We start from the raw sequence: 17403 nt of genomic DNA, 5'->3' as shown, positions 1-17403 counted from the left end.
AACTAGAACAGCAACTTGTCAACACATCCCATCCTGATTTCTAGCCCAGTCAGTACTTAGTTTAGAAGTCCTAGAGGTGGCAATGCGGGTTGGGCCACACTGACCCAGCCTACCTGATAGATGGCAGAACTGGAGTCCTGCTGAGTGCCCAGCGTGGCTACCGAGTCCCCGTGATAACATCGCAGCCCGGGCAGGGTGGTGATGCGGGGGCACCGGCCCAGAGCTAACCTCACGGCGGTCCACATGACAAGGGGGGGAACAGAACTAGACCGGAGAGAGCAACGTTTGACACTTCTGGTGGCTCCAATGTGCTCCGCAGCCCAGAGCCTGTCCTTGCAGCCCAAGCCACGCCCACATCGCCCAGATTCTCCAACCAGTCCCAGCACGTGCTCGAGCGCCCGTTCGTGATTGGCTAAAACTTGTCTACCACACCCTCCAAAATGAGCCAATCAGGAAGAGGACCAGCCCCGCGAGGGTTTGTTAACCATCGCGAGCACAGGCGAGCCGCGGGGCCCGGAAGGAGCGGCCCAAGCTCCTCCTACCTGTCTGCTGGTTTCCGCTTGTGAGCTGCTGTGCTGGGCCCCCCTCAGTGTAGCTCCAGATGTTGGGTCTTCCTTCACTTGACAGACTATTCGGGAAGTTCAACACATATCTTTCCCCCTGAGAGTACGGTATCAAACTAACTGCCTTAAGAAATAAAACTCTTGGGGCCGGCGCGGTGGCCAGCGCTAGCCTAGGACGGACCTCGGTTCGATCCCCCGGCGTCCCATATGGTCCCCCAAGTCAGGAGCGACTTCTGAGCGCTAGCCAGGAGTAACCCCTGAGCGTCACCGGGTGTGGCCCAAAAACAAAACAAAAACAAAAAACAAACAAAAGAAATAAAACTCTTATATGAAGCTCACCACCAGGGTAATGGTGCAATTAGGGAAATAACTACACTAACAACTAGTATGACAATGGTGATGAGTGAGAGAAGTAGAATGCCTGTCTGGAATACAGGCAGGGGTTGTGGGAGGAGGGAGATGAGGCATTGGTGGTGGGGAGGTGGCACTGGGGAAGGAGGGTGTTCTGTTTTATGACTGGAACCCAACTACAAGCACTTGTGATCATGGTGCTTAAATATTTTATATATATAAATATACATATTAAAATAAATATATTATTAAAAGAAATATATATTAGGGGCCGGAGAGATAGCATGGAAGTAAGGTATTTGCCTTGCATGCAGAAGGTCGGTGGTTCGAATCCCGGCATCCCATATGGTCCCCTGAGCCTGCCAGGAGTAATTTCTGAGCATAGAGCCAAGAGTAACTCCTGAGTGCTGCCGGGTGTGACCCAAAAACCAAAAATTATATATTAAATATATATTAACATATAATTTATATTTGTTTATATAATATATTTATAGATTACTTATAATTGTATATAATATTAATATATATTAAATATATTATTAAAATAAATATATTAAAAGAAATAAAACTCTTTAAGGGAAATAACTCGTTCAACAAATATTTTAAAGGAAGAGGAATAGGGGGCTGGCGGGCATATTTCATTGATGCAGCATATCGAGCAAGTCCCACATCTAAGTTTTTTTTTCTCCTCCTCAAGGAAACAAAAGAATTGAAGCCGTGGATCTTGATAATCTTTTCTAGCGTGAGGAGTATTATTATATTTTTACAGATGTGCTGGAAGAGTTTGCCTAGCGACAAGCTTAAAAAAATAACATCAAGGAAGAAACTAATTAAATGTTGCTAATTATTATTAACTCCACGGGGGGATCTGGAAGTTTGATCAGAAAGTATGTTATAATCATAAAGGATGTGATGTGGACTGACAATGAGCAAGTAGCAGGAGGGGAGTTTAAAAAAAAACAAGCTAAATTTCTTACGTGCTTTATCTAACAAGCTTCGATGAGTTAACAGAATAATCCCACTCCAAAATATGTTGTACCATAAGAAAACACTTGTTTGAAATTGTTTTGTTTTGGTGCCACACCCGGTGATATTTTTGTTTTATTTTGGCACTTACGAATCATGGAATCCTGACAGTGCTTGGGGGACCATCTGGGATGCAAGAGATAGAACCCAGGTTGCCCTTTACAAAGAAAGCTCCCTACCCACTGGACTATTGCTCCAGTTCCTGAAAATTTTAGCTTCCAGTAAAGAGGCTTGTTACAGGGTGACTCCATAGCAAGTATGTGGGTGTCAAACACACCTGTGCCTTAACCCTGCTCTGTGTCTCCTACCCTTATTATACTTTTTAGAACTAGATGCCACAACATGAAGCAGAGGCTGGAACAATAGTACAATTGGGTACTGGTAGGTTCAATCCTCAGCATCCCATATGGTCTTCAAACCCTGCCAGGAGTGATTCTTGAGCACAGAACCAGGAGTAAACCCTGTGCACAACCAAGTGTGGCATTAAAAAAAAAAAAGATGCCATGCATATTAATAAAGGTTAGCACCATGCCCCAGGGATAACTCCCGACTGTGGTATTTGAGGACTATATGTGGTACCAGGATAGAAGTGGAGTGAACCACATACAAGGCATCTTTTTAAATATTCAAAAGCATTTTATCTTGTATTTAGTCAATAAAGATATAATTAGTGCTTAGAGTGAACTGGATCCTTTACTAAGTTCCAGAAAGCAATCATATCCCAGTAGGGTTACACCTGCACAATGTACTATATTTCACGTTCTAATAAAGCTTAAATGTTAAGTGTTTATTCACAATTACCTAAAATATCTATTAAGTATAGACCAATAAGCATTCATAACTTGTCATAAAAGTCTTTAGCAACAATATAAAATCCTACAAAATATAAAAGGATACTTATATTATGGCCAAGTAAGTTTCACTGTAAGAATCCATTTTTAGACTTAGTGACCTCCACGTCTACTTTGCACAGTAATATGGTTTAGAAGAAAAGGTGTTATCATAAGAGATTTCTGATTAGGATCAAGCTGTGTTCTGATCACTACTGCATTGCTGGCTTAAGAATCTCATATAGAGTCAGTCCTGTGCCAGGAAACTTCAGGTGTAGGGTCTCCATGTATTTAGACCATAATTTGTCTTTCCATGTCCCTTATGTTTTGGTGGGCCTATGTTCCCTTGACTCCAATCCTTAAGAAAAACAACCCCATGGGCCCGGAGAGATAGCACAGCGGTGTTTGCCTTGCAAGCAGCCGATCCAGGACCAAAGGTGGTTTGTTCGAATCCCGGTGTCCCATATGGTCCCCCGTGCCTGCCAGGAGCTATTTCTGAGCAGACAGCCACGAGTAACCCCTGAGCACTGCCGGGTGTGACCCAAAAACTAAAAAAAAAAAAAAAAAAGAAAAAAGAAAAACAACCCATTAAAACTTTTGAGGTTAACTTAAACTAGTAAGCATGTGCATGGAACTAGATAAATGTACTTTGCCCTCAATGTTTAAAGAGTTACATAAGTCTAATATCTTTAGATTATATGGTGTGCTGCTAAGAAACAATATGTACTACAACTGGGGATTTGAGGGACAAAGTAATTGTATTGTACATGGGTTCAGTTTTGTTTTTCTTAATGCTCTTTGGCTGAAAGTTCAAGGCTGGGATATCATCGATGGGACTACTGAGAATCCTGTTTATGGGTGATTGGGCTTCCACTGTAACTTTACCCTGTCCTCTTTCTTTGCATCTTTGTTGTCATAATTAAAATAATAAAAAAATAATTAAAAAAAAAAAAAGAATCTCATATAATTGGGGCCGGGAAGGTGGCGCTAGAGGTAAGGTGTCTGCCTTGCGAGCGCTAGCGTAGGACCATGGTTCGATCTCCCGGCGTCCCATATGCTCCCCACAAGCCAGGAGCGATTTCTGAGCGCATAGCCAGGAGTAACCCCTGAGCATCAAATGGGTGTGGCCCAAAAAAAAAAAAAAAAAAAAAAAAAGAATCTCATATAAGGGCCGAAGTGCAAGCAGTAGGGCGCCTGTCTTGCACGGGCTTATCTAGGATTGACCGCAGTTTAATCCTCTGTCGTCCCATATGGTCCCAAAACCAGGAGCGATTTCTGAGCCCATAGACAGGAGTAATCCCTGAGCATCACCGGGTGTGGCCCCCCCCCCACAAAAAAAAACCCTCATATACCTCATATACAGGGGCTAGAGAGATAGCACGGCAGTAAGGCATTTGCCTTGCACACAACCAATGCAGGACAGATGGTGGTTCAAATCTCAGCATCCCATATCGTCCCCGAGCCTGCCTGGAGCAATTTCTGAGCACAGGAAGAAAAATGTTCTAATATGAATAATAAAATGAAGTACCTGTATCCAAATAAAATTGTTTGAACTAGTGTTTTTGGTATGAAATATAATGATTTTAAGGAAAAACAAGGTATCTAAACTACAATATAATTTTTCCTTCTTATGGTTTTTTTAATGTAATGAAATTTCAATTTTTAAGTCTAAAAAATGTGTCTCTGTTATTTATTTTCTATTATGGTCAATTTTGTACTTTCTCAATTAAAAAAAGAAAAAATATGGGCCGAAGGAATAGCACAGCGTAGGGCATTTGCCTTGCACGTAGCTCACCCAGGACGGACCTGGGATCAGTCCCGGCATCCCATGTGGTCCCCCAAGCCAGGAGTAACCCCTGAGCGTCACTGTGTAGTCTAATATCAAAAATAAAGAAAAAGATTAAGATTAGTACACACAGTGTGATATGAAATATTTTACCTTACTACCATATGGGTCAGCTTTAATTTTAGTTTTGCATTGCAAAGGAAATCAACCCACATTTTCACACAACTCACACAACTTAAAAAAAAAAAAGCTAAATAGAGCCGAATTATTTCCCATATTATAAAAAAACGGTTCTTTGATTAAAAACTGGAGGTGGAGGGGTTCCAAAGCCATATTCAAGGGGACGTAGATGCCATTCTCCCCAATCTGTGACCTAATCAGTTTAGTCACAGGCTGACCATGCAGCAGTGCTGGCACCAGACAGGTTGGGATGGTCCAGCCTATTATGTTCTAGACCACACCCACCAATGTCCAGGGACCATATAATGTCAGGGATGGAACCCTTACCTGAACCCTTTCTCTAGCTTTCGATAAGTTTTGACAAAAAGCAGTCCTATAAGGATATTAGATGGTAAAATTATATTTACAACTGAATTATGATAATTCTCTAGGCTTTTGGACTAGAGTATTCCTTAATATAAAGCAGTATATAGTTCATATAAAAGTTCTTAAAAAATGGGGGCCGGAGAAATAGCATGGAGGTAAGGCATTTGCCTTTCATGCACAAGGTCATTGGTTCGAATCCCAGTGTCCGATATGGTTCCCCGAGCCTGCCAGGAGCAATTTCTGAGCATAGAGCCAGAAGTAACCCCTGAGCACTGCCATGTGTGAGCCAAAAAACAAAAACAAAAACAAAAAACAAAACAACAAAAGTTCTTAAAAATCCAAGATAGCCCTTTTACTCCAGGCAGGCCTCAGAAGTGATGGGGTAAGAAAACAAGGTCAAGATGAAGGTCCAAGGGGCCGGGCGGTGGCGCTGGAGGTAAGGTGCCTGCCTTGCCTGCGCTAGCCTAGGACGGACCGCGGTTCGATCCCCCGGCGTCCCATATGGTCCCCCAAGAAGCCAGGAGCAACTTCTGAGTGCATAGCCAGGAGTAACCCCTGAGCGTCACAGGGTGTGGCCCAAAAACCAAAAAAAAAAAAAAAGATGAAGGTCCAAGACCTTCATGACAAGAAGGAAAAGCTATTTGAACAGCTCAAGAACCTGAAGGTATAGCTGTCCCAGCTGAGCATCACCAAAGTGACAGGCTGCCCAGTGTCACATCTAAGATCTAGAAGAACACAAATCTATTATCCGTGTTCTGTCAGTACCCAGACTCAAAAACAACTGCAAAAAATTCTACAAGGGTGAGAAATACAAACCCCTCGATTTGTAGCCCATCTAAGAAGACTTGGACCATAGTCACCAATTGGACACGAGGAGAGCCCAAAGACCTTCAAGCAGCAGCAGTGGAAAGAGTGCTAGAAATATGTCTATCTGAAGAAACAGCTATATTATCTTTAGTAATATTTACACAAATACTTCAACTAATTTTATCAGCAAGATTTTGTCAATATTCACTTTAGAAGTCCTGGTTTATCCAGGGATCAAGTTTTCTGTTTGTCTTACTATACAGATAAGTGGGAAGGAAAAAAAGTCAAGAGATTAGGTTACTCATCAAGCCAGGAGGCTGAGAATTACTTGTGGGACCCCCAGTTCTTCTGAAGACTGGAATCACCGCCCCAAAAAAGAGATTTGATTCTTACACTTTCAAATTCATTAACAGTTGTTGTTTTGTTTTTTCTTGGCATCACACCAGGCTGTGCTCAGGGGTTACTCCTGGAATTAATATTGGCAGGCTAGGAGAATCATATGGGACGGTAGGAATCAAATCCAGGTCGGCCACATGGAAGGCAAATGCCTTGCCTTACTGTACTATATCACTCCAGGCCCAATATGCAGTATTATCTTTTTTAAGGGTAGCTTCACATTTCTGAAAGATGGGTAAAGTTCTTTATTCTGCATAATTGTATAATCCTTCACAGCAGGCATATAAGCAGAAAATATTTAGTTCAGCGGGAGTGTACATGTACGACACATGTAAAGCCACCAGGTTCTATTCCTCCCCCCAAAAAAAAACCTAAATTCTTTTTTTTAAACCCCTAAATTCTTCAAGTTATAATGCATTTTTAGGAAAGGAAGAAAATGAAACAAATGGCAGATAAAAGACTACTTGGTAAACTAAACATTAATATCTTTATTCAGTCATTTAAAAATAACAGGAGAGGTAGTATAAAATAAATTTTATTTACATTCTTTATAGGACATAACTGCTTTCTTTAGAACAAGAAAATATACAAATGACAGATACTGCTTTTATTTTGTCAAAGACTTCTTCAAACAAGATAGTATATACATGGTCACTTATATTTCAAATAACATAGGTAAACAGTGGATGTTCATATTTTTATCTGTGCCTCAATCATTTCCCAACAATTAGGCTTTTTAAATCCTCAAGTTGATCACTTACTAAGACAGAGTATTCAAAAGGAAAAGTCAAGAAAAAATAAAGACCTATAATATCAACTTCAAGATTTAGAAAATACAAATTTTTGCAACATCTTTTTTACATAAATTTACACGAGTTCTTCAGATGAGTCTTACCACTTTTACAAAGTAAATACACTAAGTTTCTTTTTCCAAGATTAATTTTAAAGATTTAACAGGATAATTTGTCAAGCTGACATGATATTTCAATACAATTAATTTCCCAAATAAAATTACTCTTTATACAAAAAATTATATATTCCATACAATTCCATATAGATGAATGAGACATATGTAAACAAAGAAAAACAATATCACACAGGGATGATAAAAATATAATGGTGCAACTGTGGTACTCTAATACCCAGACTAGTATTAAGAGAAAGAAATCTTTTTAGAATTCTTTATTTATATTTCAAAAATAAAGTATTAAAATAGCAATGTGACCCACTACCATGATTTTTCTGACAAAACGTGAAATAAATTCATACCTAGAGAACAGGTTTAATAGGTCCACGTTTATGACTTTAAAGTTAAACTAAATTTTACCATAAGGAATAAATATCCTACAAACTATTTTAATAAATTATGATCACTGCTATACTTGCTGAGTCATATGCCATTTTATTAATGAATTTGGAGAATGACCCATCTATCTTTTTAAAATACACAATTATCTAGATGGGGGGATTGGGTCACACCCAGCAGTGCTCATGGGTTACTCCTGACTGGCTCTGTGTTCATAGTCATTCCTGGCGGTGCTCTGGGAATATGGGATGCTGGAGATCAAACTTGGGTCGGCCACATGCAGGCAAACACCCTACCAGCTGTGCTATCGCTCTGGCCCTAATTATCTAGATTTTAAAACTTCCCAATTGAGATACTGATCAAATCTTTCATAATGCACTCAGCAGAGTTAATTTTTAGGTATATCTTAACCCCAGATTTCAGTGTTATATACCTCATAAAATATTAGAACCTTACTGTAAGGAAACTATGATTTAATGTGATGGTCGAACTAAAGACCCGATATAGTCACATCCATCATTTAAAAAAGTACTGTGGCTATTTCACATTGAAATAACAGAGAGGAGATCTTGCCACGGAGAGCATCTGGCCCACAAATTCAAAAAAATCTTGTGGAAAACTTTTCTAAATCCTGGGTCTATTGTTAACATTATAAAGCCAAGAGACTTTTCAAATAAATGAATACATCAACTCTTTGAGAAATTTACTGTGAACCACCAAAGATTAGAGGTGGATCTGTAAGGTTACATCCGTAAATCATAACTTTCAAAATTAAAAAAACTAAATTAATACTAGTAACTAGTACAGTCATAATAATAACTACAACAATTATTGTTCTTTGTTTTTTTACATCACCATTATGTTTGTGTTTAAAAGAATCTAAATGAAGAGGCTGGGAAGACAGTTTAAAGGGCTCAAGTGCACATGGTTCATATTTTAGGAGCTGAGTTACATCCCCAACACTGCAATCCCAGGGCAATCCCAGAGCAATGTGCTGGCAGTGGCTTATGAGTTCCCTCTGGGATATGACTCCAAAAGCAAAAACAAAATAAATAATCTAAATATTCCTTAAGCAAAATATAACAGGGGAAAAAAAGCAATATAAATTAGGTTTTTTCCCTTAAAGAAAAAGAAAACAAAAACAAGTAATAACCTCCTATATGCGCTCATGTACATGCATGCATGTGAAAAGAGATTAAATTTAGTATGGGTAGTTGCTTTATAAATGGAGTTAAAAGTTTCTTTTTCCCCATCCAAATCCTGAGATTAAAAAATAACAAACGAAAGATTCACAGTACAAAGTCATTATACCATGGGGAAAAAATGTGTTGGAAACATACACTATCTAAACATTTTATATTATCACTTTAAATATCCTAAAATTTAATGAGTGAAAGGAGACAAACATGTTTGTTAATGCCTTCTTTACCATCTGAGGGTTGAAAGTAATAAAAAATGAATATCCTTTTAAATAAAAATAAATAAGCCTTTTGATATTCATCTTTATAAATAACTTTAAATACTAGCTTTTTCAATTAGAACTAATATTACATCAAAATGAGTTAGAAAAATACTTGCTTTTCAAATAGCTGAAAATAGAAAAATGTTTTAACATTTACCATATTAAGCACAATTAAAAAGGCCTTTATCATCCAAAAAAGGGCAGAAAGAGAAGAAACACAGAAAATAAAAACCCTCACAACAACTTTTGATTAAAAGTTAAACATAATCCACCTCCAAATATGATAGCACTATGATTTATAAAGACTTTCATCCATGACATTCCAATATGTCCTTGTGTGCTCAGCAAAGGAAGAATGAAAATGTAAACAAGAGTTGCTACTTCTGTCTTAAAAAAAGCAAGTCTTCATTACTTGGTGCTTCCAAAAGGCTCGATCTATCAGAATAAGAACTTTAGTAATGTTTTCCACTGATTATAAAAGCTTGAAACCAATCTCATGAAATATTCCAGATCAAACTAGAGAAAAGTAAAAAAGCTTTTGGTGCTTTTCCTCTAATACTGCTTTGATGAAAGACTTGACTCATGTCAAACTTTAAAAAAAAAAATCAAAAGTAAAAGGTTTTATTCTCTTTCATCCACTTCAATAAAGATATCACCAAAGAAATACTCAGAAATTGTTGTGGTTTCCTCCCCAGGTGCCCGGTTTGGGCCACCTTTACTTTTTTCTTCCAGCATGGAATGATCACAAGAAACCTAAAAAGTAATCAAAATAAGAATAAAATAACATTTACATATGTAAGTAGTCTAAACTTATTGTTGCTATTTGAAAAACAGCCGTAAATATTGAGAGCTTTGTATGTTATAATCATTGGCTTTATAATTTCTTTTTTTTTTTTTTTTTTGGTTTTTGATTTTTAAGCCACACCCGGTGACGCTCAGGGGTTACTCCTGGCTATGTGCTCATAAATCCCTCCTGGCTCATGGGACCAAATAGGATCACCGGAGGATAGAACCACAGTCTGTCCTAGGTTAACGCATCAAGGCAGGTGCCCTATCACTTGTGCCACCGCTCCGGCCCCTATATAATTTCATTTCTATGCTACTAAGAACATAAGACAAAAGATAGTTAATAACTTACTAAGTGTAATAACCCAAGTAGCATAGTTATAACAATAAAAATAGAATCCTCTAAATAGACCGGGCATTATTTATTAGGTGAACTATGGTATATGCACAATAATTTTCCCCCAAAATGAGAAAAGCTGTGATTACTCAGAAAATGATGGCTGATATATAACTGCATGGCTATTTGAGGAAGAGAATGTAGTCTAATCTATATCTCACCATGAAAAGAAATACTTTTATAATCCTAAGACATAGGAGACTGTATTTGGGGTTGGGTGGGAGGGGTAAGGACATTTGGTGGTGCTCAGGAGTTATTTCTGGCTCAGCACTCAAGAATCATTCCTTGTGGGACATGGGGGATCATATGAGATACGGAGGACTGAACCTAGGTTGACCTCATGCAAGGCAAGTACTGGCCCCACCAGAAAGTGTACTTTTAAGTCACATGAAAACTAGAGACACAAAAGTAAATCCACTTTGTAAAGAGAAAAAGTACCTATATTGCAAAATACAAGTAGAAAATGTTGAAGACAGGCCAGAGCAATAACAGCTTGACAGGGCAATTATCCTGCATGCAACCAATCTGGGTTTGATCCCTGGCATTCCATAAGATCCCTTGAGCATGCCAGGAATTATTCATAAGTGCAGAGCCAAGAGTAACCCCTTAGTACCACTAAGTGTGGCTCAAAAACCAAAATCCATCCCCCAAAAGTGTGTGTAATTATTGGAAAGCACATGTACAAGCAATACAAATAAATGAACGAGCACCATAAGTATATATGCAATCCTCCAGTAATTAAAATAACATCAACAGAGGCCAGAGAGAGAGCACAGTGGTAGGGCGTTTGCCTTGCAAGCAGCAGATCCAGACCAAATGTGGTTTGAATCCCTACATCTCATATGGTCCCCCATGCCTGCCAGGAGCAATTTCTGAGCAGATAGCCAGGAGTAAGCCCTGAACGCCGCCGGGTGTGGCCCAAAATCCAAAAAAAAAAAAAAAAAAATTAACAGAAGAAAGGGAAAGGAAGGGAGTAGGGAAGCAGAAATGACATAAGAGGAAACATCTGCAATCTGTATTATTAAAAAACTTTTTTTGGAGGGTGAGGGTGCTTAGGCCACACACAGTGGTGCTCAGGGGTTACTCTTAGCTCTGTGCTCAGAAGTCACTCCTGGCAGGCTTGGGGAACATATGGGATGTCGGGGATTTAATCCAGCTTGGCAGCATGCAAGTGCTGTGCTGTTGCTCCAGCCCCAAAGATTTTCTTTAATGATTTACAAATCATTATGAAAAAGCAAAAACCGGGCCCGGAGAGATAGCACAGCAGCGTTTGCCTTGCAAGCAGCCGATCCAGGACCAAAGGTGGTTGGTTCGAATCCCGGTGTCCCATATGGTCCCCCGTGCCTGCCATGATCTATTTCTTTTTTTTTTTTTTTTTTTTGTTTTTTTTTTGTTTTTTTATTTTTTTTTTTTTGGTCACACCCGGCAGTGCTCAGGGATTTTTCCTGGCTCCGTGCTCAGAAATTGCTCCTGGCAGGCATGGGGACCATATGGGACGCCGGGATTCGAACCGATGACCTTCTGCATGAAAGGTAAACACCTTACCTCCATGCTATCTCTCCGGCCCCGTCAGGAGCTATTTCTGAGCAGACAACCAGGAGTAACCCCTGAGCACTGCCGGGTGTGGCCCAAAAACCAAAAAAAAGAAAAAAGAAAAAAGAAAAAGAAAAAACCAATTTATAAAGTCCAATGATAGGAAAAGATAGTTGTTTCAAAGAAGAACCACAAATAATTCAAATACAGAGGTATTTCTCTTCACTCAGAATACATCCCCATTAAACTCATGAAGAATATTAAAGAAATGTGAAGGCTGGAGAGGTAGTACAGAGGGTACTATAGTTCAGTGGCTCTAATATAAACTTGCTATAGTTGGTTAACCTGTGAATGGGAATTAACTGATTTCTGAAGTCTAACTTGTTTCTGACATCCAAATAAAGATAGTAACTATCATGTTCCTCTGTGCTGAGTTCCATAGCCACTGAACCCAGTGTTTACCACAGTGAAATCTCAGCTACCACGTACCTGCGAGTCTGGTCCTGTACTGCTAAGGTTTGTGGATGGAGTATTAACACTACTTGGAGAAGGAAGCACATCAGAGGACTCTGTATTTGTTTTCTGGCTTTCACTGGGTGGGTTCGATCTTTTCAAATTCTGTCTTGACATGGGTATAAGAGGTTTTGGGCGCTTCTTTTTATGAAACTGGGCAGGTTCATCAGACTCCAAACTACTCTTTGAACATATTAAAGACAAAAATCCCAAGGGTCTTCTGCCAGGCCTGGAAATGAAATTAAAAAGTCAATAATATCCAGGAAGACACATTATAAATAACCATTTCTTTCAATGAATGTTAAAATGGCATGTGTAGTACCAGGAATGGATACCATTTGTTTATTCAGTATTTGTGCCGAAAGTCAAAGTTGACTATGCAGCAGTACTTCTTAAGTATAATGATGCATACAAACCACCAAGGAGTCTTAGTTTAAGAAACAGTCTAGGGGCTGAAGTGATAGCACAGCAAGTAGAGCATTTTGCCTTGCATGCAGCCAACCCAATTCAGTTCCTGACACCTCATCCCCATCCCATATGGTGCCCCAAATACGGCCAAGAATGACTCCTGGGTATGGCTCAAACACGAGGGGGGGGAGAGGAAGAGGGAGAGAGAGAGAGACAAGAGAGAGACAAGAGAGAGGAGAGAGAGAGAGAGAGAGAGAGAGAGAGAGAGAGAGAGAGAGAGAGAGAGAGAGAGAGAGAGAGAGACAAGAGAGAGAGAAACAGTCTAAAATGGTGAAGCCCAAGTTCAGTAATTCTATTGAGTTCTCAGAGGCTCCTCGGGACATGAAGGGATCACCATAGTGATGGAATGATAGAATCCATGCTTCACGTGTAGGAAGGAAGTCCTGGGTTTGATGCCCAACACCCCCCAAAGTCCTGCTGCAATCTCAGGTACACACAGAGTAAAAGGCTCTTGAGTAGGTGTCAGGGAATCATTTTCCAAAAACGATTCACTACTAGAATCTATGACCAACATGGCACAGCTGTTCACATAGCCTTCATTGTTGCTTTCGCACTACAGCTGCAGGGCTGACTCATTACAAACAAAACCTTTGAAATATGGGTGTAGGGAGAAGGAGAGGGGAGAAAGAGGGAAGGTGGGAGGAGAGAGGAAGAGAGGAAGAGAGAAAGAGAGACACAGACAGACAGACTGACCTTTGAATACCTGGGGGAGAGTTGTGTGCCCTTTATAAAAAAATTTTAGTGACCCTTGGTCTAGAGCAGTGCTTCCCAGCTCGTTTTGGCACATCTCTAAGCCCAGGAAAGATACTGCCAATCTGGTATCCAGATTAATATTGCTCACTTGACAAGCACAGGAGCAGCCCTTAATTGAACCAACAGCACAGCATGCCCTTCTCCCTAACCCTACTGGGTGTGGTCCAAGGGACCCCAAAGACAGTTAAGCCAGGCACTGGGTATGACACTGATGGTCCCCTGCACCTCTGGCACTATGACAGGCAGGCCAAGTTTGCCAAGACTGGATCCTGAGTTTATGAGATTTAGCCCCCTGCCCTTTTTGAAAAGAAACACAGGACCAGTGAGGTAGTGCAAAGGGTTGGGATACATGCTCTGCATGCAGAAGCCCCAGGCCCAAGTATCAAGCAGGGATTCCCCCAAGTATCACCACAAATGGCTACAACACTCCCTCCCCAAATTTTCCAAAGTTTATAACCCTCATAAAAAATGCCTTTTCCAGCTACACATAATTTCCTAATCTTTCTAACTTCCTGATCCCTTAGTGCAAACTTCTACACATCCTCCCCTCTTCAATACATCAGCAGCTCCGAATCCTGATAGCTGCAAAAAAAACTAAATTCTTAATACATCTATCTAAAAAAGCAAAATTCACTTAACTTTAACTCTTGTTTTGTGCATGTGTGTGCACTTGTGTGAATGTAGTACTACAAAAAATTGTGTGTGTGTATATATGTGTATGTATCTATATTAAGTCCCATATGGTCAGTATCAACTGTATTTACTCAGAAATGGGAGAAAAGTTTGCTTATTAAAGATTTTCTCAAATTACCTGGAGAGTGAAGTCTTTGAAGATGAAGGTCTATTATACATTTGCTCAGACTTAGAAGAGCAAGTTTTCTCTTCCTTATCAGAAATATCCATTTTATCTTGAGGTAAATGAGATGTAGTCTTTGCTAGAGGTCTGTCTCTTATTTTATCAAGAGATCCAGAGATTTTGCTCTGAAAAGTGGAAGATTCAAGTTGTCTTTTCTGAGATTTTGAAGTAGTAGGTATGCTTCCTGAAGTAGGGTTGTTGTTGTGCTCCATATGTGATACCCCTTCCAAAAAAAGCAAACAAATTTTAAGAAACATATTGAAATTAGTAATTCCAAATAAACTAATATCTGAAGGAAAAATACCTTGATAGTCTATCATAGCCTTACTTAAATGTCAAATTATAAATTAGTGCAGTTAGCTGTACTATTATAAATATAATTGATTAAAAGCTATGATAACTTCTATATTCCAACACCAAAAAACCTGAACCAATGTATTTTTACCTAGAATACATTTCACCATAAATGATGCCTGATAGTCTTTAGGGGACCACATTCAATGCTGACATAGGTTCTAGTGGACCAGTTGTGTACAAAGCCAAATACCTCACTTCCTGCACTCCAGCTAATAAATCATCTCTTGAACTAACAAAATGAGCATCTCTGGATAAAGATAAAAATCTATGGAGCCAGAGCAGTGGTGCAGCGGTAGGGTATTTGTTTGCCTAGCATGCATCTGACCTAGGACAAACCGCAGATAGATCCCCCGACATTCCATATGGTCCCCCAAGCCAGAAGCGATTTCTGAGCACATAGCCAGGAGTAACCCCTGATTGTCACTGTATGTGGACCCCCCCAAAAAAAAACTCTTCTATGCATTTTTGTTTGGGGGGGCCATACCCATTTGACACTCAGGGGTTACTCCTGGCTTGGGGGACCATATGGGAACACTGGGGGATCGAACCACGGTCCATCCTAGGGTAGCACTTGCAAGGTAGATGCCTTACCTCTAGAACCACCGCTCTGGTCCTCTACTATGCACTTCTATACACAATTTTTTCTCTCTCTTTCAGTAATTACCTGTTCTATACACTTTGAAGGTAGGGGTGGGCCATACCTGGCAGCATTCGGTGTTACTCTTGGTGCTACTCTCAGAAATTCATCTCAGCAGGCTTGGGGGGCTATGTGAAATGCCACGGATTGAACCCCAGGTCGGCTGTGTGCAGGGTAAACACCCTTCGCATCCTGCCATTGCTCTGGCCCCCTGTACTGTGCACTTTCAGACTCAATTTTCTCTCTCTCTCTCTCTCAAAATATAAATCTACGGGGCCGGAGAGATGGTACAGCTGTAGGACATTTGCCTTGCATGCGTCCGACCCAGGAGGGACCTGGTTCAATTCCCGACATCCCATATGGTCCCCCAGCTTGTCAGGGTGATTTCTGTGTGCAGAGACAGGAGTAGACCTTGAACACTGCCAGGTGTGGTCCCAAAACTATAAAATAAATGAAGTTTAAAAAAAAGATATAAATCTATACTATGTACTTTTGTATTCAATTTTCCCTGTTTTGGGTCAGAACCAGTGGTGCTCAAGTGTAACACCTGGCAAGGCTCGAGGGACTACATGGGATGGCAGGTATCAAACTCAACTTAGCTACATGCAAGGCAGGGGCCCTACCTACTGTCGTATTTTTCTGGCCCGTATAATCAGTTTTCTAACTCCAAAAATGTAATTGAACATTTTTGGTGGGAGGGGGGCACACCCAGTGACACTCAGGGGTTACTCCTGGCTATGCGCTCAATAATCGCTCCTGGCTTGGGGGACCATATGGGACGTCGGGAGATCAAACCATGGTCTAGGCTAGTGTGGGTAAGGCAAACACCATACCACTTGTGCCACTGCTCTGGTTCCTGTAATTGAACTTTAATAGGAAACCCTATAAATATTCTTTTTTCACTTAACTAAAAGATGAAAGCAGCTTCTTAAACTACTGCCAAATCTAAGTCTCAGCAGAGAAGAAAATAAAATTGTGACTGTGGATCAGAGGGATACCTAAAAGGGTCTGTTAGGTTCAATCCTGGTATACAGGATCCTTAGTTATCTCTAGAAAAAAAAAACCCATAAGCACTGACAGGTAAAGCTGAGTCACCAGCCTTCCTCTATTTTAAAACAGTGATTTGGGGGGGTGGGTGTCCCACCTAGCAGCACTCAGGTGTTACTCCTGGCTCTGTGCTCAGAAGTCGCTCCTGGCAGGCTTGGGGGACCATATGAGATGCTGGGATTCAAACCGAAGTCATTCCTGTGTTGGCTACATGCAAGGCAAACGCCTTACCACTGTGCTATTCCTCCTGACCCGAAACAGTGATCTTTAGATAAAAGTGAGCAAAATGACTTCATACCAACTTTAACAAGATGCATCAAAATGCATCTCCAAAATGCAATCATATTAAGTTTACTTAACGCACCTGTTTCTTCAAAAACATTCACCAATTCCTTTGAACATACCTGTTTTGAAAAAAATTTACAAAACAAATTAGAAATCAATTTTTAAAAAAACTTAGAGCTTTATAGAGCCAGAGAGATAGTCTAGCAGGGAGGGCAGGGATGGTATTTGCCTTGCATATGTAACTGAACCAAATTTGATCCCTGGCCTTTTGGTCCCCTGAGCCCAACAAGTGTATTCCTAAGTGCAGAGTCAGAATAACTTGAACATCACTGGAAACAACTCAAAACAAACAAAAATCAACACCATAAACCAGTGTTTTCTTTTCTGTTTCTTTGATTTTTGTTTTGGGCCATACCCGATGATGCTCAGGGGTTACTCCTGGCTATGCGCTCAGAAATCGTTTCTGGCTTGGGAGACCACATAGGATGCTGGGGATCAAACCAAGGTCCGTCCTGGGTCAGCTGCATGCAAGGCAAATGCCCTACTGTTGTGCTATCGCTCTGGCTGTTTTCTTTCTTTTGTAATTAAATTACCATGTTACTCCCAGAAAATTATAAGGCAAAATAAATCGTACAAGAATTCTATCACGGGGGCCGGAGAGATAGCATGGAGGTAAGGCATTTGCCTTGCATGTAGGA

The 17403-nt window shown here is 40.2% G+C and overlaps 2 protein-coding genes across 2 annotated transcripts in view; both read right to left on the bottom strand.

Moving 5' to 3' along the window:
• The window catches only part of MCCC2 (methylcrotonyl-CoA carboxylase subunit 2), a 60981-nt gene extending 60655 nt beyond the window's left edge, over positions 1-326 (bottom strand). The window contains exon 1 of the mRNA XM_049768786.1: positions 114-326. Within this exon, the coding sequence (XP_049624743.1) occupies positions 114-245 (132 nt within the window). The 5' untranslated portion in view covers positions 246-326. The remainder of the gene's footprint in view (positions 1-113) is intronic.
• A 6440-nt stretch (positions 327-6766) lies between these two features.
• BDP1 (B double prime 1, subunit of RNA polymerase III transcription initiation factor IIIB) overlaps positions 6767-17403 on the bottom strand; it is a 100798-nt gene continuing 90161 nt past the window's right edge. The window contains 4 exon segments of the mRNA XM_049769072.1: positions 6767-9826; positions 12279-12531; positions 14335-14602; positions 16785-16824. Coding sequence (XP_049625029.1) covers positions 9695-9826; positions 12279-12531; positions 14335-14602; positions 16785-16824 — 693 coding nt within the window. The 3' untranslated portion in view covers positions 6767-9694.

The sequence above is a fragment of the Suncus etruscus genome, chromosome 2, assembly GCF_024139225.1.
Source record: "Suncus etruscus isolate mSunEtr1 chromosome 2, mSunEtr1.pri.cur, whole genome shotgun sequence".
Classification (NCBI taxonomy): Eukaryota; Metazoa; Chordata; class Mammalia; order Eulipotyphla; family Soricidae; genus Suncus; species Suncus etruscus.
This window is presented reverse-complemented; position numbering and strand designations above follow the sequence as displayed.